This window comes from Adiantum capillus-veneris, chromosome 4 (genome assembly GCF_014529385.1).
Source record: "Adiantum capillus-veneris isolate H3 chromosome 4, ASM1452938v2, whole genome shotgun sequence".
Classification (NCBI taxonomy): Eukaryota; Viridiplantae; Streptophyta; class Polypodiopsida; order Polypodiales; family Pteridaceae; genus Adiantum; species Adiantum capillus-veneris.
In genome coordinates, this window is record NC_140934.1 from 27,752,042 (window position 1) to 27,777,832 (window position 25,791).

Genomic DNA, 25,791 nt, shown 5'->3' on the forward strand with positions numbered 1-25,791 from the left:
TCTTTATGTGTACTCCTTATCGTCTCTCTCTTTGCTGCCTTCAGCAGCCCGGATGGTACATGTCATTGGGATACCCCCTTGGTACAATGAGTCTCTACTTTTTAGCTGCAAAGGGAATCCACTTCATCTCTATCTTCTTTAGGACACCAAGGCACCTTCTACTCTGTTCAAAAAAAGTTTTACCCATGTCGTCTTTCAAGCTTTTCTATCCAATTACACCGGGACACACATCGTTTCAACACGGGTAAAAGCCCGTCTTGGGCATTCCCCAAAAAGAATAGAAATACAGCTACCAAGTCAGCCTATATTGGCGCTTGCAGTCTCAAATGTGAGAACAAATCTCATGCCCGGCAGTCTTGTAACCAAGTCAGAGCTGTAAAGCCTCCTTGTTGCCAAAAAAGAAGCCCTCCCAAAGGAGTCCATCAGTTGTACATAAGACAAATGAATGAATATAAGTGACTTTTAAAGGCAATACGATGCCAATGTCCGGTGTTTCCACAGCATGGGCATAAATTTTCATCAAGGTAAATCCCTTTTCCTATCTACAAGCCTGCTCAAATCAGTGTTATAAGTACAGAGCAAATAGTTGGAGTTTTAAATAATGAATAAAGAGATATTTTACACTTAATGGCAGTAGCTGCAGGAAATTGTGTACAAGTGACAACGTGGCCCTAGCAGTCAGAGGCTGACTCAGAGCTTTGATGCATGAACAGGAACTTTGTTCCTCAAAGCAATGGCTGCCTTCGACGAGTTTTGTCGACCCACGTGTTGACAGATGTACTCTCCAGCGGCAATCACTTTCATGATATCAACATTCGTCTGCACCCCAAGGCCATCCAACATGTATATAACGTCCTCTGTTGCTACATTTCCAGTTGCACCCTTTGCATAAGGACATCCGCCCAGGCCCGCTACTGATGAATCCACCACATTGACGCCCATCTGAAAAAACAAACATGAATATGAAGAAGAGAGGAGACACATTGTGCTGGCACCAAGAACACCGCTCTGTACCTGAAGGGCCAAAAAGATGTTGGCCAATGCTTGCCCGTAAGTATCGTGAAAATGGACGGCAATATTCTTTGTGGGTACAACCTCCATTACAGCTTCCAACATAGAAAGCACGCTTCCTGCACATGTTGCTTCTTTCAAAAAAATGCATATTTGAAAGCTGCTCTCTGAAGTTTAACTTTCAATACCTGGAGTACCAGCACCTATTGTGTCCCCAAGAGATACCTCATAGCAGCCCATGTCCAAAAGCTTTTTTGCAACAAAAGCCACCTGCGATGGAGAGATGGGCCCTTCATCGGGGCATGCCACTGTACAAGATACATACCTTTAAGCAGAGAAAACCACATCAGTGTTTGTATGCACATGCATGAAAAAAAATGATGGTGTGAGATCTATGTGACCAGCCTTAAATTAGCAAAATGTGATATGGAAAGCAAAGCGGGCCTTCATAATATGTCTGCAGCCCGTATCTTTGTTCACAGTGTGGTGATAATTCTAGTGCATCAGAGACATCTGTGTAGACATCAGCGTGGCCTTGGTTGTGACGACTAGATAGATCCAGCACCGTGAGATATCTCAGTCCAGAACGGACAAAGGTGTAAATGTGATTTATGATTCTTATTCCAAATCCGATGTGGAATAGGATATGTGCTAGTGCATGCTTTGTGAGTGCACTGTCTTCTGTGAATGGTCATTGGCATGTCTGCATGGAGCCAGTGTCAACTTATCATGCTTTAATAGTTTTACAGGGGGTAACGAATCGCAAGCAGATCATGGGCTGATGATGGCATGCAAGCAGTGCTGATGTGGCAGTCACACAAAACAGTTGTAACCACGCAATTCACCAAACACACAAAGAATGCCGCAAGGGGCACTTGTTGAGGGGCCAATCTCTCTGAGTGGGGATCTCTGCCCCCCTTGACCAAAGTTGTATTTTCAGTTCAGTTTGTTGCTTTTCATTCAAGTGGGGTGTTGTTTCATTATTTTACCACCCTATCAAGTAACTCGCCGTTCACAAATCTTGATTCAAAAGAGGCAGATCGCATAGGACAGGTGTGGCCTACGAGACCAAACACGAGGACACATCATCAGAGATGAAGACATTTGCAATTGTGATAGGTCATTTTGGACACATCCATGGAGAAGGTTATGAAGTGCCCTCCATACATGGATTTATTCCTCCGACAGCTTACAGGTAGTGATATGCTAGGCCCACCTATCACCACAACATGGAGCTAATAAGTAAGATGGAGCTTACCTGGATATATAGATATTTCAGTAAGAAAGGGGTGACGAAGGTACAGATTAGCAATTCCAGCAAGAACTTGTAGCGATCCTTAACAAAACTGCCCCTCTTAAATAGAATGTCTTGTATTGATATGTACATATTATTTTCAAGCTTCTGAAGCTTCTTATTTTGACATCAGCATATGAAATGGTGAAACATTGCAATTGCCACGCTCTATGATTCATTCACAAGTTTTTGTAAAATGTTATTACCCTCTCACTGGTATAGAGATCTTCTGAGCCGCAATCATAATGTCCTCGTATCGTCTTAGGCTATCTTCTATACTGCAGTTGATATTCTTTTTAGAGAAGGTCTCGGAAGCAGAAGCAAAGATAGCCATTTCCTTCGCACCACAAGTCATTGCAGCTTCAAAACCCTACATGCCATCAGAAAAAGGGAGCTCATTACAAAAGAGTTTGAACAATGTTATCTGAGAAACGTTATGATTATGTTTTAAAAACATCTACTACTCCGCACTTTCAAATTTGGAACAAGAACGGGAAATTGAGCCCCTTCAAAACACCGGACTGTGGCCATGACGTCCTTGGCATCAGCAAGCTGTGTCCAAACAAGCATAATCAAAATTTCAAAAGCAGTCAATATCATAACTTATAAGGGCCTGAGAAATTAATTTCTCAATCAGAATAATCACGAGTGAGGACAAGCCACCACACCTAGAATAAACATGACAATGGTAAATCTGACAAGATTAATGGAAATGCATGCGCGCACACACACAAATGGACAGCATTTCAATCAGAGGAGAAGACAATAAAGGGTTATCCAGCTAGTCAATGCAGCACACTCGAAGAGAAGAATGAGACAAGCAAGAAAGCTCAATGTTCATCCTTTTTGCATTGGCATAAACACTAAGGCATCGAGCCCAAGTTGATATATGAGGATGAAACTCTACCATTGAAGATGTTTGGCAGAGGTAACAGCCATTCTTTGCCTACCCCCTAGTAAATTTATACTTGTAGATCTAGAGCTCCATCCCTTCATCATCACACTCTCTCCCGCCCATGTTTACACCACCGTCACCTCGTAGCTTGTAAGTAGCACTTTTATTTCATTTTGTACCTTTGTCGTTATCTTAGAGACCCGGAGGATGTCACACCAGCTGCGGATCGAGACTGGGAGATACAGCGGAGTACCAGCAGAGGCCAGGACATGCCCCCTGTGTGACATCGAGCCTGAGACAGAGTTGCACTACACATGCCACTGCCTCGTCTACTACGAGATACGAGGCCGCTTCCATTGCTTGTTCAGAGAGGGCTTTGGACCATTCTCCAGAGTCATGCGGTACGAGGATCAGAGATGCTTGGGTTTGTTTTTGCTCGAGCTACGCAGACACAGAGAGAGCCTGATGAGAGGAGAGACTAGCCAGTCTCAAAGACAGATCACAGATTTCTTTAGAGCTGCCACTGGACACCCGGAGGAGTTACTACCACAGCAAAGCTCGTCGCCTCAAACCAGAGGCACATTGATCGACCGAGCGACTGAGCTGGGGAGATCCAGACGCCCACGACTGCGGAGGACTACACAGCATCGACGGAGGCTGCATCAGAGGATTCGGATCACTTTGGCTCGACATGCACGACGCCCGGTCAGACTACTGACCATGGAGGAGATTGATGAGATCCGCCAGTGACTGATGCTGGATCTCTTGTGATCTAGCTATCCCAGCTAGCTGCTTAGCTGCTTAGTTCACACCTAGCAGTTTAGGATTCCATAGTATTTTATTTAGTCATTTGTCATTTCATTTTTGTCATCTTGTTACTCTAACTTTGTATCAGATCCACCACATTGTAACTTTCTGGTCTCATAGGTCACTTTGGCCTTTTGAAGACGTTAATATAACATTTCATTTCATTCATTCCAACAGAGGATCAGAGGCATTCTAGCACGACACCCAGATTGTCATTGAGGGCCTATTCTACATTTTCACATTTCACACTTCATTTTCAGTTTTCATTTTTACTTTCAGTACTTTTTGTACTTGTACTTCAGACATTGTATTAGATTCACCACTTTGTATCTAATGGTCTCATAGGTCATTTTGGCCTTTTGAAGACGTTAATATATCATTTCATTTCTCTCTCTCTCTCTCTCTCTCTCTCTCTCTCTCTCTCTCTCTCTCTCTGTGTGTCTGTGTGTGTGTGTGTGTGTGTGTGTGTGTGATAGCAGCCCCTTCCCGACCCCCCCGATCCATGCCCACACACATGTGCTTTTTTCACCGCTGAGATGGTGAAGAAGGCCATTGACAGGATGAGGATTGGGAGAGCATATGATCATCATGACTTAGTGGCTGAGCATTTCATGCATGCCAGAGATCTACTAGCAGAGCTTATAGAAGTTATGTTTAACCATGCCATGTGTGAGGGCTTGCCTGATACTTGGAGCCTATCTATGATCGTACCTATCTTCAAGTCAGCAGACCCTATGGAGCCTGGAAATTATTGCACTCTCATGATTGGACACACATTGGCACGGTTGTACGCATCCATTTTTGAGCAGCAGCTGAGTAGATGGGCAGAGAGGGAGGGAATGCGTGTTGTTGGGCAGGCAGGGTTCAGGAGAGGTTTTTCTACTCTTGACCATATCTTGACACTTAGGGCCATCATCAAGGAGGGCAGATCTCTTGTAGCTTTGTGGACTTCCGCAAAGCATTTGGCACAGTACCCAAAGCTAGATTGATGCGCAGATTACATGAGATGGGAGTACCCACAGAGTTCATTTGGGGGATCATGGCACTGTACAGATCAGTAGTAGGGCATGTACGCACCTCAGAGGGTCTATCTACACCGGTTCACTCCACTATTGGGGTGAAGCAAGGATGCCCGCTCTCTCCTACTCTATTTGGTATGTATGTGGATGAGGTTTCTGACTACATTGAGCGATGGTGATAGAGGTGCACCGCTGGCAGGGACATGGATTCTGCTATTGTTATATGCTGATGATATTGTGTTGATCTCCGAATCTCCAAAGGGGATGCAACGTCACTTGGATGCTTTGCATAGGCCAAATTTAATAAACATTAAAAACTCAGACAATAGCGTGGAATTCTGGGAAAGCAGTTGCGTAGTAAATTTTTGTGAGCTCTCTCTCTCACATGGAGCGCTAAAAATGGGATTAGCTTTAGCCAAGTATGACAATTTTTTTGATTTTTTTCAGTGCACCTCAAATCAGATGCAGTCCTGACTGTTTTCTACCTACCCTACTATTGAACTTGAAAAAAGAGTGCAGAATTCCTTACCAAATCTCGAATGCCTACTTAGGTGATACCCTTCCCAACTACTATCTAGTCTCAAGGACCCTTCATCTAGTCCATTCTACTAAACTAATGCACCCAAGGTCCTTACCGAGTATCTTTACTCTCAAGCACCTCTCAGCAGTAGTGAAAAAGTCAAAAAGTGTTTTACTCTAGTTGAAACTAGAGAAAGCAATGGAAATTTAAGTGAATGCTGTGGGTTGCCTTGTCCCCAGCAACTAATGCTTTTCCCGGCAACACTTCATCTCAGAATTCTGGTGAAAAGGGCAAAAAGAAGATGCATTGCCATTATTTGTAAAGCTAATGATCACTTGATCAAGCAATGTCCTAAGTTGTAGGCAAAAGAGGCTTAGAAGAAAGAGGTTGGTTCCACTACAAGTGCAACTATTGTAGAGTCTTTTGTGAAAGGAGATTGTGATGTTGATGTAGATGCAAAATGGGCTTTGAGTGCACAGTGCACTTATGATCCTGCTGCCCATGATGCATGTCTGTCAGTTGCTGCAGATGCTCATGTGTGGTACTTTGACAGTGGTGCTACAAACCACATTACCTCTCATCGTGACTTGTTTACCTCTCTCGAGGATGTCCCTCCTGCGAATTCAGTCACTTTGTGCCAACAATGTCTCTTATCTGGTCAACGGAGTTGAAAAGATTGTGTTGACTGCTGCGAATGACAATTCTTTCGCAATTGTTGATACACTTTATGTACCTGGGATCAAGAAGAACCTTCTGCCCTTGCTAGACTTGGTCTTGTTGTGAAATTTGTGGATGACAGATGTACAGTTCATGATCTTAGTTTTGGCAACCACTAACCTTAGTTGTTGGTTTCTTTCCCTTGATTTTTGGGACCCTCTTTTTGAAGTCACAAATGGACGGACATTGTGTGGCCAATGTGAAACGGCCTACGGCCAAGAGTTTCACCCACAGTCGGAAAGGGCAGGTCGCCACAAGATGGTCAAGCCAGTCGACACTAGAATCCGAGCAGTAAAAGGGTGTCTAGGCTCACTTCAAAGTCATTTAGGCCCATCAATTCAACATAGGGGCAAAACTCACATCCTTGATATAAAGCTTAAAGGGGAATCTGTCCCTATTGTATCTGCTTCGGCTATCACTTCTGTAATTAAGATCATCTTTCTACGTTCTTGATTTTTGCACGTGATGTTTCAAATAATTGTCAGTCAAATTTATATGTGTTAGATAAAGAAAGGTCGGCACTTTTGCCGAGAGTTTAATGATTGTTTTTCTAACTCATTACTGTCTCGATTGCCGCTAGAACAAGATTATGGGCACGGCTAGAGAAAGGGCTGATTCACCTAGTTATTCACCCTTTTGCTCCCTAGTGCTTCTAGTGCAGAAGAAGGATGGCTCTTAGCGCATGTGTATTGACTATCGTGTCCTGAATAAGAATACCATCAATAATAGGTTTCCTATCCCAAGAATTGATGATATTCTTGACCGACTAGAGGGTGTTGCAATTTTCAGCGGGATAGACCTTAAGCGTGGGTACCATCAGATTTGTATCACGCCAAAGGATGTGCACAAGACTGCGTTTAGGATGACATTTGGTCTATATGAGTTCTTAGTGATGGCGTTCAGTCTTACAAATGCTTCTGCTACGTTAAATAGGATGATGACTTGGATTTTCCGGCCACATCAAAAGTTTGTTGGCACATTCTTTGACGACATGATAGTCTACTTAAAGAATGAAGAGGAACATAGGCGTCACTTGACCACTGTCTTCGAAGAGCTACGCAGTCACAGGTTGCTTGTTAATCCTAAGAAAAGTGAGTTCTTCTTGGAAGAGATTCACTTTCTTGGCCACATAGTATCAAAGGATGGTGTCCGAATGAATCTTGCAAAGATTGAAGCAATCAGGACATGGCCAGATTTAAAGACTGTGCATGATGTCCGTAACTTCTTGGGCTTATGCTCTTACTACAGAAGGTTTATCAAAAACTTTGCCGAGATTGCTTCACACCTACATGCTTTGCAAAAGAAGAGGTCACGGTCAAGTGGACACAAAAGAGATTTCAACTTTTAATCTCTTAAAGAAAAAGATGACTTCAGATCCAGTAATTGTGTTACCAGATCTCAAGCAGCCATTTGTGGTCCAGTCTGATGCGTGTGGAAATAGTATTAGGGCAGTGTTAATGCAAGATAGTCTAGTAGTAGCTTACGAGAGAAGCATCTTGCAAGGGCCAGAAAGACGATGCAAATCTGAAAAAGAGCTACTGGCCATGGTTCATGCGCTTTCTAGCTGGAAGCACTACCTGTCAGGTGCTAATTTTGTTGTCCAAACAGACCATCAGACCTTGCGATACTTCTTGACATCTGAAAAGCATATGCGATGAGCAAACATTCTTTCTATGTTCCACTTTGAAATTCTGCATGTTGTGGCTCATGTGTTACCCAAAAAGCCACAAAATTCAGCTGTGTCAATTGCTTATCATCATGAGATGAAGGAAAAGTATGCTACTGATGAAGATTTTGCAAGGATCTTTGAACAGTTGCAAGATGGGCAACGCCATGAACATTATGTTAGGTGCAGCGGAATGAATGTTGTATTTTCTCAAGATTAGTGATCTTTATTGCTCAAGGTTCCTTTTAGTTCTTAGGGAAAGAGAGAGCTTTCTGTCTTGTAGAGTGTTGTGGTCACGAACAAAGTGAGTGGATGTTGTGCGTGCAAATGAATGAGACCGAGAGAAGGAGAGAGAAGAGATACAACACCAAGAGGTTGTAAAACCCTCCTCCGAAGGCCCCACTCTCGTCGGCGAGAGTGGTCTACTTGATTGCACAAATGCGTACAATGCAGATGCAATGGACAGATGCAAGTTGGACTATGCAGATGACGACGACGGTGATGATGACGGCGACTTGGGCTGAAATCTGAGATCTTCTAGATGCTGAATTTCTGGGACTGTTTCAAGGCTGAAAATGGACTGTTTTGGCTGAGTTTTGTTGGGCTAAACTTGGGGATCATCTGCAACTGAATGGGGTGGTTCTGCTATCGATTCATAGGCTGGAAACTGCTTTTCTATCCCTGCTGAGACTGCTGATCAAAAACGCTGATTGCTGAAATGAAAACGCTGAGATCTGCTGCATTTCTTGGCTGCGTTTTTAGGGCTGAAAGCACCTGCTGAAAACGCTGCAAACTGCTGAGGTTTTGCTGCTTTCCTAGCGTTAGTGTTGCTGGAAAAACGCTGGCTACATGCTCCCAAAAACGCTGGCTTGTGGGGGCTGATCTGTTGATGCAATATCGCCAGAAGGGGGAGACTTCACGGCGGTGGATGATGCTGTGGAAAACGCCAAGGGGACGGTGGAATGGCGATAAATCTGATGCTGACGGGGTACTGCTGAGAAGTTGCCTGTTGAGCGGGAAGCTCCTACTGCCTCTTCTGCCAGAAAGTGTGAACTTTGGTTTGCTTATATATTAACTTAGCAAAATTGCCCTACCTACTTTTGTAGGAAAGTCACTTAAAAAGAATAAGTGAAAATCCCAATAAATAGGAAAATAGGCTAAATGCACTGGAAAATTCCCCTAACTAATGCTAATGAATTCTGATGGGAACTCCGATGATCATGCTGTGTGCAACCGGAGGATATGCATCTATGCTAAGTGACTGGGCATGCACGGTCTACGAATAGACTCACAAAAGTGCCAGATCACTGCTAATCTAAACTTGACTTGATTGACTGAACCCTGTTGTGGGGTAGCTTGTCCACGAACACATAGGGTTGGGATGTGTCACATGACACATTACCTCCTCAAGGATGGTTTTATGATGATGCATAGCAGATTATGTGTCACTAGGCCATTGCGACATAAGGTTATGGTAGAAGCCATGTCCCACCGTATGCAAGGTATCGTGGTATAGATGTGACACTAAAAGCGGTCGAGACATTCTTTTATTGGCCCACTTTGAAGAGAGATTTGGATACCTTTGTGCGAGCATGCGTGATTTGCCAAAAGGTCAAGTTTGACACGCAAAAGACACTGGGGTTATTACAACCACTGCATATTCCAGATAAGCCATTAGAAAGCATTGCTATGGATTTAATCTTTGATCTTCCAAGAACGCCGACAAGGAATGATGGTATATCGACCATTATTTGTAGGTTCAGCAAGCAGATCCATTTTATTCGTGTCAGGAAGAAGATAAAATCTGACCAGATGGCACGATTATTTATGTACAATGCTTTCAAGTACCATGGTATGCCACAGTCTATGGTCAATGATCGTGATACTCCTATGACAAGCCTGTTTTGGAGAGGCTTGTTTGAAAACATGGGCACCACGCTCAAGTTTTCCTCCTCATTTCATCCACAAACTGATGGACAGTCCGAAGAGGTTCATTCTATTGTCTTAGATCTGTTGAAATGTTATGTGTCAGATAATAAGGGCAAGTGGGAACAGTATCTACCCATGCTTGAGTATGCGTACAACAATACAGTGCATTCGTCAACAGGCAAGGCACCTTTTGAGATTGTTGAGGGTAGAAGAAAGGTTCCTCCTATTTTGCACACAAAAGACAATTTTTGAGACAGATCGATATGTAGAAAACATGGATGAAATGTATAAGAAGATCAAGCTTGCCTTGGACAAAACTCAGGCAAAGCAGAAAAGGGCTGTTGATCGTTACAGTCGTGAATTGTTGTTTTCACCTGGCGACTGGGTACTTTTACGGTTTGAAAAGGCAAGGTTAAAGAAAATGAAGGGCAAGGAAAGGTTGTTTCCAAAGCTCAGCATGCGTTATTATGCGCCTTTTCAAGTACTTGATAAGATGAGCGATGTCGCATAAAGGCTGAAATTGCCTAACACTCGCAAGATTCATAATGCGTTTCACGTGAGTCTTCTAAGACCCTTTGTGGGTGATGTGCCAAAAGATATGCCAGATGAATATCAGCCAGAAGTTAAGGAACTTGATGGGATCTTGGTACCTGAGCAGATTTTGGCACATAAGGAAGAAAAGTTAAGGGACAAGTTGCAAGACGCTATTTGGTGAAGTTCAAGAACTATCCATCTATGGATGCAAAGTGGATGGAAGAGTGTGAACTTTTGGAGTCATCAAATGTATTGCATCTTTACCTTGAGGCCTTTGGGTTACAGTCTATGTATGCCCCAACTCAACGTGCTCAAAGGAGGGGTAATGATGGAGCTAGCACATCAAATGTACATACGGATTCAGTGCAATAGAAATAGACACTGCTCTACAAATGCTAAAGGTATCATGCTCACTTCTATCGTAGATAAAATGACAAAAGTATGAAGGTCTCATCAAGTCAATTGTATCTATGTTTCATGACCTTTCTTGCGGATAAATGTGGTGATAAAAGGGTGCTAATCACACTAAATCATCTATGGCATGTATATTTGGCATGCAATCAAGGACATTTCCGATTTCAAGAGGGGGGTATGTCACGAGGATGTGGCAACCACTGACCTTAGTTGTTGGTTTCTTTCCCTTGATTTTTGGGACTCTCTTTTTGAAGTCACAAATGGCCGGACATTGTGTGGCCAGTGTGAAACGCCGACGACCGAGAGTTTCACCTGTAGTCGGGAAGGGCAGGTCGCCACGAGATGGTCAGGCCAGTCGGCACTTGAATCCGAGCAATAAAAGGGTGTCTAGGCTTAGTTCAAAACCATTTAGGCCCCTCGCTACTAGGAATTAACTCAAAAGAGGCAAAGTGGACACTTGGCGGCTACAGAGCATTTTTCCAAGTCTGCTTGAAGAGAGGGCACCCATTTTGAGAGTAGAGGCTGATTTTGGCTCACAAGTGAACTACTTTGTGTGTGAGTAGTGGGTGGAGGTGATCGCAGCTTTAATGGAAAGCTTGCCTTCTCCCTTGTCTTACATAGCGCGATGATTCCGCTCTCCCCCACCTCTCTTCCCCTTTGAATACAGAATCGTAATGCCCCGCTCAAGGGTTTTCCATTTATATGTACAATTGTGTGGGTTCATGCGCGCCGAGGCAAAAGCCTCTTGTCCAGGTACTAGATTAGCTAATTGCTAATCCCCCATAGGTACAAGTGAATTCGGAGAGATTTCACGCGAGAAATCTCATCCGATTCAAAGGGCAAGTAGCCCTCCATTTTCAGCCCGGTAAAAGCGGGACAGCTCATAGGGACTCGCAGGTTTTCTCCCAAGTTTTATAAGAATAAAGAAATACCGACAGGGGCGCCAAGCTTTGGGGCCTACAGGGTGTCGTTGTCTGCTTGGGAGCACTCTAGCAACCAAGCCCGGTTTGTGTGAAGTGATAATTCTAGTCACACGTTTATTCGTGAAGTTTTCCTCTATGTCGTAAAGTCAAGTAAAGTTTATCAAGTCAAGATTCGGGTGAAAGCTAAAGTCTACCGCCCCGTAGGGCCGGTTTCAATACATCCTTCAGCTGCAAGAACAAGAAGCTAAGGTGGAAATGCAGAATAATACGAGTAGTATCCAGGAACAACTCATGGATAGCGCGGAGGTGTTATCGGTCGTGGCCATCGAATCCATGTCGTTGCTCTCCAAAAGCCATAAGGTTGAACTGTCCTCCTAAGAAATAGTGCCCACCAATCCTACCAACGACATGATTGACTTGGGATTTCTTCAACACACGATCAGTCTGCTTGCTTACCATGCTTTCTGTCTACAACACTTTCAAAAAAGGCCCTTCTTTTATTTCCTATTCTTCTCATGTTGCCCCTATTGCCTTATCGGCTCAAAGTTCATGTCTGTGATAGTTTACAAGTTGCAGAAGCTATCTTGCAACCTACTGTGTATGAGGCTCCTCATAAAGTCTATGCTCTGCCCTAATATCCGAAACCTGGTCAAAAGGTGGGTCCCATGATTCATATTTGACATAATTCTTACGCTCAAATTCCATGGCAGCTCAAAGCACAGTGCAGAGGTCAAGGAAGTAGCAAGCTTTTATACTATTATAACCACTTGGAACAAGTTGCAAGAATTTTGCAGACCATTTCTAACTTTCTTCTAGAACAAAGAATATGCATATGATCTACCAGAATGTGTAGCACCTTCTTGGTTTAATACCAGTGAAGGTAGAGAGAGAGAAGAAGATAGTGGGGCAGTATGCTCCCGCACAATAGAGGTCAATGGCCCTAAACTGCCCTGTCATCGCCCTAGATTGGGTACTGGCTTCATTACTTTTGTGGAACTGTGAGGAGGGACACTCAGCTGTCAGGAAGAGTGCCCCTCCTCTCTGTCAATGTGTCAATCCTCTCTTCCCTTGATTAAGGAAAACTAGTCATAAAAGTCTTAAGAGTACAATGAGTGTGTCATGAGGTATAACCAGATTCATGCTTTAAGATCAACTTAAAATGTTAAGGATTATTATTAAATACTTCATAATCGAGGGAAAAAGGTGTCCAAAATAAAAGTCATGATGATCATCCACAAGCCAGCATGTCAATCGTCTCCATGATGTGCAGTAATGACTGCACATTGCAACATGATTATCATCAGTGCCTGATAATTGGTGTAGAACTAAGCATAAATATACACTAGCACATGGATACCACAACATAAGATGGAGACTGTCAATATTCACAAGATGCTGAGACTATGTTACACAAGACACAAGTTGATAGGGCTTATGCGCCACTAAGAAATTCATGACAACACCCGCCTCAAAAGGAGCCACCAACTAAGTGGCACTACCGTTTTCTAGCGCAAGCAATACCAACGAGTAAAGTAAGCAACGGACTGAATATGAGGCTTGCAGCATCAGCGATGTTCATCGCATGCCAAGATGAGTTCCTTTTTAGGGCTTTAAGAGCAAGGTTATTCCAGGTTTCAATAGAGAGAACGCATCTCCTACTTAAAACCAAAAAGAGGGTAATTTTTGCTATAAATTTTACTTGGTGTTGCCAACCTAATTGCTATGAGGCCAATAATGACGTAGACACGGTTCCATGAACCAGGGTGTATGGAGTATGCACAGCAGAAGGGAAATAAATGCACAGGGGGCGAAGGAAAAATGTTATAGGTAGTTGTACCATGAAAATCGTTAACAAACAATACGGCAAAATGTCTTACATATGATTGCCAGCAATATAAAATTTACTAAAGAAAAAGTTTCACCAGCAAGCAAGTGGCAATAACAGGAAAACAATTAATGATACCATTTTCCCAGACAATGTACTAAATTACAGCACAAAAAAACAACTTAAGCTACCTGAGGAACCCATTTGGGTGAGACAAAGCTCGTGGCTTCTACAACCTTCAAACCTGCATCTGCTAGTCTCCTAATAAGCTCAATTTTCACTGGCGTAGGAACAGCAGATTTCTCATTTTGTAACCCATCTCTTGGTCCAACTTCCACAATTTTCACAAACTTCGGAATACCCTTAGCTACCTGTTTATGAAAACAGAGATTCAGAAAAACCTGACAATGCAGTACCCCAAGGAGGAGGGAGATAGTCATCTATAGAGCTCAAAATAATCACATCACCTTTTGCACTAAGTTCTTTAACCCCTCCCCTGCAACATCTTCAAGGCTGCCTTCTGCATGTTGAAAATCAAGCTGCGAGAGTCTCCGATTTCCTCCATGAGCCATTCTTAAACATGGTGTACTGAGAAAAGAGAAGATGATTTATAATAATCCAAGAAGATCGCAACATCAAACAAAAATGTTACTGAGCTGAAACCAATAAACACGAACTTGAATTTATTATAATGGAGATAAGAACATGCTCTGCCTGGATATTATAGAAAAGAAGAAAAAACTGCTGATAATTTACATACATAATATCACGATGGGATGGCAGCTTGACGGCCTTTCAAAAAACCATCATAAAACTAGCTTTTCAGCAAAAGTCTCTGATGCAACCTTGTAGACTGAGTGGGACGTCAAAAGTCGAGATAGGCCAGGCTATTTACATTTCCTTTCTCACAAAGAATCAAGATACTCCTGTTAGTAAAAAGAACTGGCCAAGAAGCTACAGAGAGCACCGCTCAGGATTAGCATACAACAGGGAGACTAGTCTTGACCGCGACTAAAACGTATAATGCAAGGAGGGTGTTATGTCCCGTTTACAAGAGAGGGGATCTAGCCTAGACGCCGTCGGGATGGGCGTCCAATGTCTGGGAGGACGTAGTGTGAACCTGGTCAGTGTGGCCGGCCATTATATAAAAGGGAGGCCAAGGCCTCATTTGTAGTTATCAACCCCCACTAGCATAGTGCCAGCGATTAGCCCATGAGGCTAGAAGTGCGCAAGGTCACCTCGAGGAGGTGAGGCCAGGTGGTATGGGGCGCTCGGTCTTATAGGTGCACGCCTACGACCTCGGACGCTGGCCCCAGCACAGGGGTGCTATCAGATGGTGGCTATGGTCAAGTGGTTCGTCCGACGTGTGTCTCTAGGCGGTCTTGTACTCGGAAGATCCTCTCTGCGTGTTCATTTTATGGTATCAGAGCCGGCTTGCAGGAAGGACCACGTGCACACTTCTGGATCGGTCCGAGCCCAATAGCCTTAATTTCACGTAATCTTTAGTGATTAATTGCTAGAATTGTTTATTTTTTCTTCTCGTAAGCATGTTTGCAGGTGCAAATTTATGCTATGTTGCTCATTTAATAAAAAATCAGTAAATTAGCAAGTGGAGGTGCTGAAAATCAGAGAATTTTTATTAAATTTGCTGATTTTCGATGAAACTCGGTGAATTTCTTATAAATTTGCTGATTTTTTATTAAAATTCAGCATACAATATGTTCTTCAATCTTTCTCTGTAACCTCCGCTTCCGATGTGCGAAGGATTTACCTCTCTGATAGCGCACAACACCGGGGTCTGCAGAAGAACGAAGAGGAAGGGAGATCGAAGAAAAAAGTAGTAGCGTTGGCTTTCCGGCGTGGCTTTTTTTTCTCTAATGTGGAGGCTGATGAGGTATGTAACTGGCTTGGGCACTCCAAGCGAGAAATCAATAGCAACACACGAACAGAAACTTCAAAATCACTGAACTATTATAGGAAGAGAGCGAGAGAGTCGACACGGCTTGGCGAAGTTCCGTGCCCTCAGGTATTGGCCCCAAAGACTGGCACCCCTTTCCGAATTTCTTTTTATATTAATCGTTGAGCAAAGTACAACTCCCACGGGTGCTTGCTCTCAGACTCTGCGTCCAGATGCTCTGAGAAGTGAGCCCCCTTAGGTCACTTATTAACATTACAAGGGATGCTAAAAGTAGAGCCCCAAAAGCATGAAACTCAAAAGCAATTGAGTCCCAAAAGAAACTGTTCCCAAATCTGCCAATAAAAAAGCACCAACGTAATTTACGAAAATCCGTATAGGCTGCCACGTCAGCACTATCAACGCAAATCTCGGAAATCCGTACAGGCTGCCACGTCATCAATGTCAGTGCAAATCTCGGAAATCCGTACAATCAGCCATGTTAATGTCCGTGCTATTCTGCCATGTCATCATCGTGCATGGGCATGCCACGTCATCAGTTTGTGACATACCCCCCTCTTAAAAGAACTCTAACCGCCCTCGATTACGCCTGCAAAACAGACAGAGGCCATAAACCAGGTTCAGTAGACACTGAGTCTAAGTACCGACGCACTAGACACGACACCTCTAGTACTTGTACAAAGACGACAGTCACATCACTGCACAGGACATCACATGACAAATCACAGAAAAAATCATTCCAAATCTCAAACCATGAGTGCCAGCAACGTATTTAGTAATCGCATCTAGATCCATCCTCGACCTCACTGATGCCCGATTAACTAATCCTTATTGCGATCATGTTTATAGAGATTTATGAGACCGAAATACTACAGTCATTTCGTCTTTCAGTTCCTGCACTCAAACAAGTCAAATAAGAGAGTACAAATCAATCATGTTCAATTTCGGGAATTCCGTTTCATAAAGTCATTCAGTAGAATATTGTCCACCCATCAATATTCCTGAAACCCAAAGGGGGCATGAGTGATCTTATTCAATCAAGGTAATTTGTTGACAAAGGAGCGGAGTGACCACTGCACCAGATTCAACCTTGCTGAGTTCGGGGTTCTATCGGAGTAGACGATGCTAAACCGAATGCTTCAAGGTAAAGTTCCAAAATCTGAGGAGTAACTGCTAGGTCCTCCTCCTCCATCCACTTCCCATCTAATGCCGGATAGTTCTTGAATTTAACCAAGGACCACCGAATCACTTTACCTTTCATCTTTCTTTCCTTGTGTACCAAAATCTGTTCAGGAACAAGTAAGTATTGTATAATTGTATTGTCAAGATTCCTTGATTCTCCTCGCTCTCTTCCACTTCGGGTTGGTCAGGCTCCCCATCAACTGGCACCTCACCTTTAGAGGCTTCAAGAGACTCACATGCAATGCATTGTGAATCTTCCAAGTATCGAGCAGCTTGAGTCGAAAGGAGACATCATATATCTTTTCTTTAATCTGGAAAGGGCCATAATACCTCATGCTAAGCTTTGGAAAAAAGCCGCTCCTTTCCCTTTCGTTTCCTTAGGCATGCCTTCTCGAAACGTAAGAGCACCCAATCATCTTCCTTTAATTTCAAGTCTCGACGATGTCAATCTGCTTCCTTCTTATGTCATTCTTGAGATTTCTCTAAAGCCTCCCGGACCTTGGCAAAAGCAGTGTCCAAGTCCCTCATGTACTGGTCAGCTTCAAAAAATCTTATCTTGGGTCTAGGGGAATGTTCTGATCTACCAGCTGATTCCCTTTTTCCTTTCTTTGCTTGTGCCCTGGGACTTGCGAGTAGCGTCTTTCGCTTCCCCTGTCCATTGGCACGTCAGAGTCAATCATCGGAACCCTAAGACGCACTATCATCTGATTCCTCATTTTGGACTCCTTTGATGAACTTGCATTTGGTTCCCTTAGTTCGTTGGAACCCTTTGATTCTTCAAAATCCGGTGATGAGTTGTTATTTGGTTCCGTTGATTCATTCTCTTCACTAGTAGACTCTTGCCTTTTTGAGATGGATACTATCCTACCCGTCGCATAAGTCAATGAGTCGCATGCATTCCAAATAGTTGCTTAGTCATGTCCCATAAGTCTCTGAATGGAGTCAGACTTTTGGTTTAAAGCATAATCTTGAATCTCTTTAACAAATCATAGCAAAACCGCTTAATCTGGTCATTCAAAAGAATCTTTCACAAGTATCCCAAAACCTCTGGCAGTAGTCATCTAATGTATCTTTCTCAATCATTTTCAAGTGATGCCAAGACGTGAGGACATCTCTTGCATATTCATCTAATATCCAAGTTGACGTGAAAAAAAAAGAATTTTAACCACGTCGCATGTGTTTCTTTGCGTAACAACAGAGTAAGATGCCGCTTTTCGCTTCCTGAAATGTTCTGAGAACCGCTCTTTAGAGAAGGCGACGTCAAACTGTTGTACAAACTCAAGGGCTCGATGGGTATCGTGGGCTCGATGGGTATCGTGGACTGACTCCCTTCCTTGAACTCCTTGATTTTCTTGTTGATTTGGTCATTGTCAAAAGAGGACGAGCTCTCCTCTTCTGAACTACAAGATGGCCTTACATGCTTTCTAGACTTTTTTTTTTCAAAAATCTGCTTCAAACAAATATTGTCTTTGGTGCTTAGAAATTTAGGACCCTTCTTAGCACCTTCGAATACTTCAAATGGCGCCTTCCGCGTGTGTTATTGTAGGCAAACTCCACCAAGGGCAAATACTTTTCCCATTAAGTCTTCTAATCCGAAATATAAGACTTCAACCAATCCAAAACCACTTAATTGACTATCTAACATTGCCCATCTGTCTGCGGGTGGAACGAGGACGAGCACTGCAACCACGTGCCAATGTTCTCCTTGATTGCCCTCCAAAACAACCTAGTAAACTGGGAATCTTTGTCCAAAACAATGGACTCAGGCATGCCATACATTCGAATAGTGTTGCTAAATGATCGAGCTTAACTGTCTTCTTTACTAGAATCAAGTGAGCCTGCTTGCTAAATTTGTCAATGAAAGTCCAAATGCCATCGTGCCCACTCTGTGTCTTCGGGAGATCAAAGATGAAATCCATTGCAATACTTTCCCAGGGGTAGGTGAGAATGGGTAAAGGCTGTGGTAATCCTTGTGCCTGATGCATGTCAAACAACTGCAAGCAAAGTCGTCCACATCCTTCTTGGGTCTCGGCCAAAAGAAATAACGCTCCACCGCCTTCAAGGTGGTGTCGATGCCGCAGTGACCCGTAAAAGGTAGACAAAGGCACCCTGTCAAAACCTTTTCTTTCAACGGCTGTGTAACACTGTTTTCTTCATCAAGTAGCCATCCCATATGGAATATCCTGGCACTATCTCTCCATTCTATATCCGAGTAAAAACAAAAATCGAAAAAAAAAAAAAAGGATCAATGGCGTATTGGTCAACCATATCCTCGAAGCTTCTATGATGGATCGCGGAAATAGCCAAGACGAGGGGCTTCCAAGACCATGCATCTGCCACTAAGTTTTTTTGTCCCTGAACATGGACAATCTGGAAGTGAAATTGTGACAAGATGTTAGCCCACCGCATCTGCTTTTCCGGAAGCTACTTCTGTGACGAGAAGTAGCGTAGACTCTGATGATCAGTAAAGACTGTGAAATCGGCTCCGAGTAGATAATGTCGCCACTGTGTAAGAGCATGGATCACTGCCAATAGCTCTTTCTCATAAATCTGTGCTACCAATTCTGGCCTTGAAAACATTCTGCTTTCATAAGCAATCACATGGCCTTCTTGCATCAAGACCGCTCCCGGACTACGACCACAAGCATCACAATATACTTCGAATGGCTTTTGCAGATCTGCCAAAGCCAACACTGGTCCAATAGTCACATTTTTTCTTAAGTGCCTGAACGGCAGTCACCTTTGTCGGTCCCCACGAGAAAGGGACTCCTTTCTGAGTCAATAAGTGCAAAGGCGAAGCTACCTCTGCAAGTTTCCGAATGAACCGCCGTAGTAAGAACACAAGCCCAAAAAGCTTGTAACTTCATGAACATTCTTCAAGTCACGCCAATCGCGGATAGTGTCTCTTTTGGCCGGATCCATCTGTACCCTTTCTCCTGAGACGATGTGTCTAAAGAAATGTATCTCAGGCAAGAAAAAAAACTTGCCATTTTTTACATTTATAAGCAATGTATGCTTCCTCAATGTCTAGAAATCCCACAAATGAATCGGTACTCTCTGAAAATCCAGAAAGTCGTCCTGAAAGTTGTCTTGTAGACGTCAAAGTTTTGTACTTTTGTTCATCTGATTCGGGTCGGGCCCCACACAATGTGGTACCAGTTCTGCTTTCATCATTCCTTTTCTTCTGCACTCGGCTGCTGCTTGTAACTCTTGAGTTTATCTTTTGGTTCATCTTCTTTTCAAGAGTTCTTGTCCATCTCTTTTTGCGAGTACAGGTTCTGCTTTTTTGCACTCGTCTGTCCTTTCGGCTTTCCTCCCGACCTGAGAGGAGAAGCAATGGCCACATGCCATCTCGAGTAAATCTTATCGATCGGGTAATTCTTCACGTGTTTCGCAAGTCTCGGGTCTATGGAGTACTTGATCAATCTTTTCACAGATGTGTCAACCTACAGTTGACGCTTGTACTCCGTTCTAGCAAAATTTTCCACCAAGAATCTATGCGTCGGATTTCAACTTTTTTTTTCTTTGCCTTCCACTGAGAGATGTTATCACTGTCAGATTCTCCACGAGAACACATGTGTAATCTGGGATTCTTTATGGCTTTATGTCCTGTAAGACAAAGCGATGAAGATGGGAGCTTGTCCGATGCGCGATGTATGAAGGGTGGGAGTAGCTAGTAAGTCCGGGGTGGGACACAAAGATTCTTTCAATCAGCCCAAAGCAGCTAGCGCTTTGCAGATTCAGCCCAGATCAGCTAGCATTTTTGCATTTCAGTTTTGCATACATTGGCGGTTGCAGATCCTTGTCGCAGTACTGCTGCAGATTGTAGATCTCTAGCAAGAGTACCTAGCATTTTCAATTTTCAGCCTTGACGTCCTCGTCCTCGTCGTCGACATCATCCGTCGTTGTCGACATCGTCATCGTCGTCGTCATCGACATCGACTTCGTCATCATCGTCAACGTCATCAAGAACCACAACATCTGTACCCATTAGCATCAGCATCTCAGCATACAGTCGTTGTATGAGCATTTATGCAAGAATAAAGAAAGTACTTGCTCTAGCAACAGAGCAATGGGGCCCTTGAGGGTTGAGACCCGATATCCCTGTATCGTCCCTTTTCTCTCTCTTGTCTCTGTCTCTTAGTTTTCAATTCAGTCTTACGAGTGAAGTAAAGTGTCCCTTGTGTTTGTGCGGAGTACTAGATCCGAGTTAAATCCATTAACACTTCCGCTGCACCTGACATTGGTATCAGAGCTCTATGCGTGCTTCGGCTTCGCAAACTCAAGGGAAGAACCTAAAGAAGAACCATCAAGAACCCAAGCAGAACCAAGAACCCAAAGAACCTCTCCCGGTTTTTTCCTGAAAGAATCTTCGAATCCCGTTCATCGACTTATTAGCTCCCATTTTCATTGCCATGTCTTTGAAGGAAGATCGACATTGGATACACGACAACCCAAATTTTGAGTATCACGATCTACTTGCCTCTTATGCAGATATGGAAGGAGTTGGAGACAAGATCCCTACCCTCTTCTGCATTTGCATATAGCGTGCATCCACTTCCGTCGACAAGAAACCCTTGGAATTACCTCCAAGCACCCTTACCTTTCAGCTTCACCCGCAATGTTTTCACGATAAGACTATTCAAGTGGTTGTACTTGCTCGCAAGAGGGCAGAGGCAGCATGAAGGCTGGTATTCTGCGGCAGTAATAAGGCTACCTAACAACTTGTACGGTAGGTGTTGACATCGCACCAGATCTACATTCGCAATATCCATCCATTTGGAGGAATCTTCATTGGTTATGCATCCACATGCATCAGAAGCAGTCAGCATCACAAGACAGATAGAAGTTCGGCAGTTGTGACTCACCTTTAACAGGGGGATGTCACGTGCGCACTTCACTTGCACTACGTGGACATGTTCTGCCACAGTCTAGCATGATCTAGTAGCTTAGGACTGAGCCTGGCACCTTTGAGAGTCTCTGGCAGGACGTACATGTCCAAGCCAGTCATAGTTGCATTACCTCTCTTGCACAAGGCATCATTTCATCATGTAGGCATTTTACCATGTGAACCACCTCTTATAGGTCAATTATTAACAAGTGACTGTTAGGTAAAGGCGGTGTGCCTAACCGTGCTTTGCTCGTGTCCGCCTGCCAATGTCCGACCGTCCACAAATATCTCCTTATTCTTTATACGTACAAAGAATAAGGAGCTCTCACTCATTTTCACATTGTGCTCATACGGTGAGATTTGGGAGCTCCACCCCACATCCTTATGTCGTGCTCCCTCTCTCCCTCTCTTCTCTCTCCATCTTCGCTGCACACATGTACACCTACGATCCATTCCTTCACAATTAACTGGCCGGCGGACACAGACAAAGCACACCACCTTTACCTAACATTCTCCCTCTAAAGGCTGTGTGCAGATAAGTGGCAAGAAGACTAGCCTACAACTAGTATATACAAGAGGTGAGAGAAGACGGCTCTCAACCTATACCCACTAGCTGACTCCAAACACGTGAGCATTGAGAGCATCTGTAACCGCTCTAGTGGAAATGTAACATGCATACCACTAGGGCTAGAGCCACGATGACACTCCTGATGCAGGTATCGAGTGACGACCTGCATGGCTCCACAATGCACAATGCCAGTGTCAGTCATCGTACAACTGACAACTCTCACTGTAAATGCACCAACCGCATAAGCAAGATCAAGTCTCGAGACCAAAAGGTCAGACATGAGAGACTCGAAAGCCAACGAAAAATGCACTGTGTGCCAACCTATCCCTATAAGCAACCTCAGTGCCATATGCATCCTCATTAAGAACCACCTCACTATGCATCACCATGTCAGCATCGTTTGGCAAAGGCATATCTGCTGAGAATGTCCGTTACATGCATACTCTCTAGCATCTGTCCTCATAGTAGCACCATGAATCTGCCTCTTTCGTTGTCTTATACGGCCTGAAGCAACGGCGCCTAATATGCCCATCGTGGCCGCAGTGCCAACATGTCAATCGCGATCGTGAGCGAGAACAGCCTCTAACCTAAAGCGTCTCCATATCCATGCCAAAACTATGGCAAACAATGCTCGAGATCACAAGACTCTCCCACCCGAGAGCAAACCACTGTCTCAAGCAAAGAAGATGAGCAAACGGTCAAGCTCACTAGCCTCTGCAATAGGCCTACATATCTGGCAAAATTTCGGCAGAGTCTCCTCTGTAACTGGAGCAAAAAACTCAACTGTAAATCGCAATGGAGACAACAACAAATGTCCAAATAACCAATCCGGGAATGTACTCATCCGGAATCACCTCACAAAGTCATACACAGAGGGCCAAACCACTCTAGCCAGAGTATCACTCAACGGCGCCACAAATGACATACATATGTGAGTGAAAAACTGCTGCCAAAATGTATCAATGAATGAACAATGTGCCAGAAAACCGTAGCATACACAACGTGTGTAAAAGTGAGAGTCAAAACTCAACCACTATCAAGAGTAACAAGAATTATCTTTGTAGAGTAACACAAGCTCCTGTATGGATGAAAAATATGGCTGCAAATCAACTCCAAAATAGCCCCAAATTCAGCTCTCAAATACCTAAAGAAATAGGTCACAATTGTGCCGCAAATTAACTTACAATTGAGCCATACATAGGCACCTGTAAAGAGGGAACGATAGCTTAAAAATTCAACTCACAAATGACCCTCAAATCTACCTGTAAACCTGTCAATGTGAGAGCTAAGCTCGATCACAAACTATGGCGAGAATCTGGGAAAATCCGATAGAGTTTTCTCAAAAAACTGAGCAAAAACTCAAGTACAATCTTTATTATAAACCATAACACTACTCAATGCCAATGAGTAGAAATGCCAAAACGTATTGTCTGTTTGTACGATCCTGCCCTCGTGGTCATGCCACTTCATCTGTCTGTGACAGATAGTGATGTCAATGTGATTTGTACATTCAGTGATTACTGTTTTTGTGCAAGTGCTAAATATGTGTCATCTAGTGCATCGGTACTAATGATGACGTAGCATGACCAACTGGACGGACTCCGGTCAGAGGCCTAGAGAAAGATGCAGATAAAGTTTTACCAACTTACAGAGCATGTCTGAAAGGTCTAAATTAAAAGGCCATAAGGTTTATAAGTTGTACCACCTTATGGTATCCTAGCCAAGGTACCTTATTAAAAATAAAGCAAGAACTCTAAATTGTGTGAGGATGCTGACGTGGCAACGCTGTACTTCCGCGTTTTTCGCCGACTACTGACATGGCATTGTACGGATTTCCATGATTTACACTAGCTGCCGCTCGCACCAACTCTTGGACCCAAGATGCTTTTGGACTTGCAGCTTTTCATGTAACTGCTTTTAGCACGCCATGGGCCTATAAATTAACTGTCATAGCCTCACTCTGAGCATGTGAAGCTCTGCTTTGCAAATCATCAATAATAAAGAAATACCGAAAGGGGCGCCAGTCTTTGGGACCAATCTCTTTGGGAGCGATACTTCGTCATGCCGTGTCGTCTCTCTCAGTTTTGTTCAATTTGTTCAATTGTTTTTAGTTTCTCTCACGTGTGTTGCATCAGATTCTCGACTTGGGATGCCATGCCCAAGTCTATTACAAATGTCCTGTCTCCTTCTACCTCAATGATCTCTCACCTCCACAAGTGTCTTGTTCATGTATGCGGCGTTGCAGGTGTTCTAGATCAAAGTCAAGGTGTCCACCGGATCACAAGCCAGTTCTTTGTCTTCATTGCATCTTCTGCTGCCTATTCTAACACAGACAACACAAAGCTCCAAGACCAAAACCTGAAAATTTTATATTATAAAGCACCCCCTACTTGTTTGTGTCAAAAAGTCGCACATATACAAGTTACAGCACATAAAACTCTTTACTAGCTAGTCCTAAAACTAGCCCGCTAGCTAGTATAGTCTAAGGGACTTACCTTGCATGTACATGTGGTTGATATAGCAAAATCAACAATAATAAATCCCGCACACCCTTTTGACACACGGTGTCATGTCTATATGTACAAATTGATAAAAAAACAGGGTATCCAAAATGGGCGCAGCAATGTGGACCACCGCTGTTGCATATTCATTCCCCTTCAAAAAAGAGGTAGTTTTTTTAATTTGCATACCATTCCATACAGATAGTCGGCTTGGCATAATGTTTAGGCATCCCTATAACTAGCTCTCACCCAAACACATGAAAACAAATGCAGAAGCCCTATAGCAAAAAATGGAACCATTCTACTACACCAACACTTGAGAGAACCCTAAGATTTTAGGGTGTTCACAACACCTAAGGTGAAAACCCCCCGTCATACAAAATAGGATTGCAACCCCAAAACGTGCAGCTTAAAGAAAGGTACGGTCTGCACGAAGTCTTGTGACACAACCATGAAGTAAATAACTCTCTCTCTCTCTCTCTCTCTCTTCACACCCTACTAAATGTGATATCCAGTTTGATTATGCACCAGGAGAGAGAGGAACAATAGCATCTAATGCTAAGAAGGGAACATGTACAGATCATTGCCAACCATCCTTGGGCACCAATCTGAATACGTAATCGTGATACCTCATCCCCAAGCACCTAAACTCCCACCTAGACCACCCGACAAACAGCAGAAAAAAGGAGATAGGAAAAAAACAGCCAAGCAGACAATACGTACCACATACCTCTGAGCCATGTAAGCAACTAAAGACGTACTGACCTGCCGTTGAAGAAGAGAGCCGCAGAGCCACGAACAAGCCCTGGCTTCTTCCACGATCTCGCAATAAGCATTTGCTCCTGCCAAATCAGCCCTTCAACTCGCTCACAAAGTTTCTCTAGACCTTTCGTAACACAGGTACGCTTTTTAAGGCGCTGAAACAGGACCTCGTCAGTTGTTCTTCTTTTGCTGCCACGTGGGAAAAATGCATCTTTAGAATATTTTCGAATTTCACAAATTTTAGCGTAACTCGTCCTCGTGCCCTTCAAACGGCTGTCAACCTTGCGTAGGAAGGGTTGACGGTGCAGGGTAAAAAAACCCACTTGAAGGGATCGAATTGAAGTTGCCTTTCAACTCCGAAAGAAGGTAATTTGTTCGATCCGTCATTAGAAGGTCTAGCCATCCAATTGCCCTTCAA

General features: G+C 43.6%; 1 protein-coding gene across 3 annotated transcripts; it reads right to left on the reverse strand.

Moving 5' to 3' along the window:
- Window positions 1-356: 356 nt before the first annotated feature.
- Window positions 357-25,791, reverse strand: LOC147458910 (uncharacterized). 3 transcript variants are annotated; one of them, XM_086510330.1, is made up of 9 exons: window positions 25,655-25,791; window positions 25,377-25,562; window positions 14,022-14,142; window positions 13,746-13,925; window positions 2,777-2,857; window positions 2,512-2,675; window positions 1,200-1,336; window positions 1,015-1,130; window positions 357-942 (listed from the first exon to the last, which is right to left on the reverse strand). In XM_086510330.1, exons 1-9 carry the CDS (start codon window positions 25,774-25,776, stop codon window positions 691-693), a joined length of 1,359 nt encoding a protein of 452 aa, XP_086366456.1. In that variant the 5' UTR covers window positions 25,777-25,791; the 3' UTR covers window positions 357-690. The 3 variants fall into 3 exon arrangements, with proteins under 3 accessions (XP_086366456.1, XP_086366457.1, XP_086366458.1); XM_086510331.1 differs by lacking the exon at window positions 2,777-2,857; XM_086510332.1 differs by lacking the exon at window positions 25,655-25,791 and having other exon boundaries at window positions 25,377-25,535.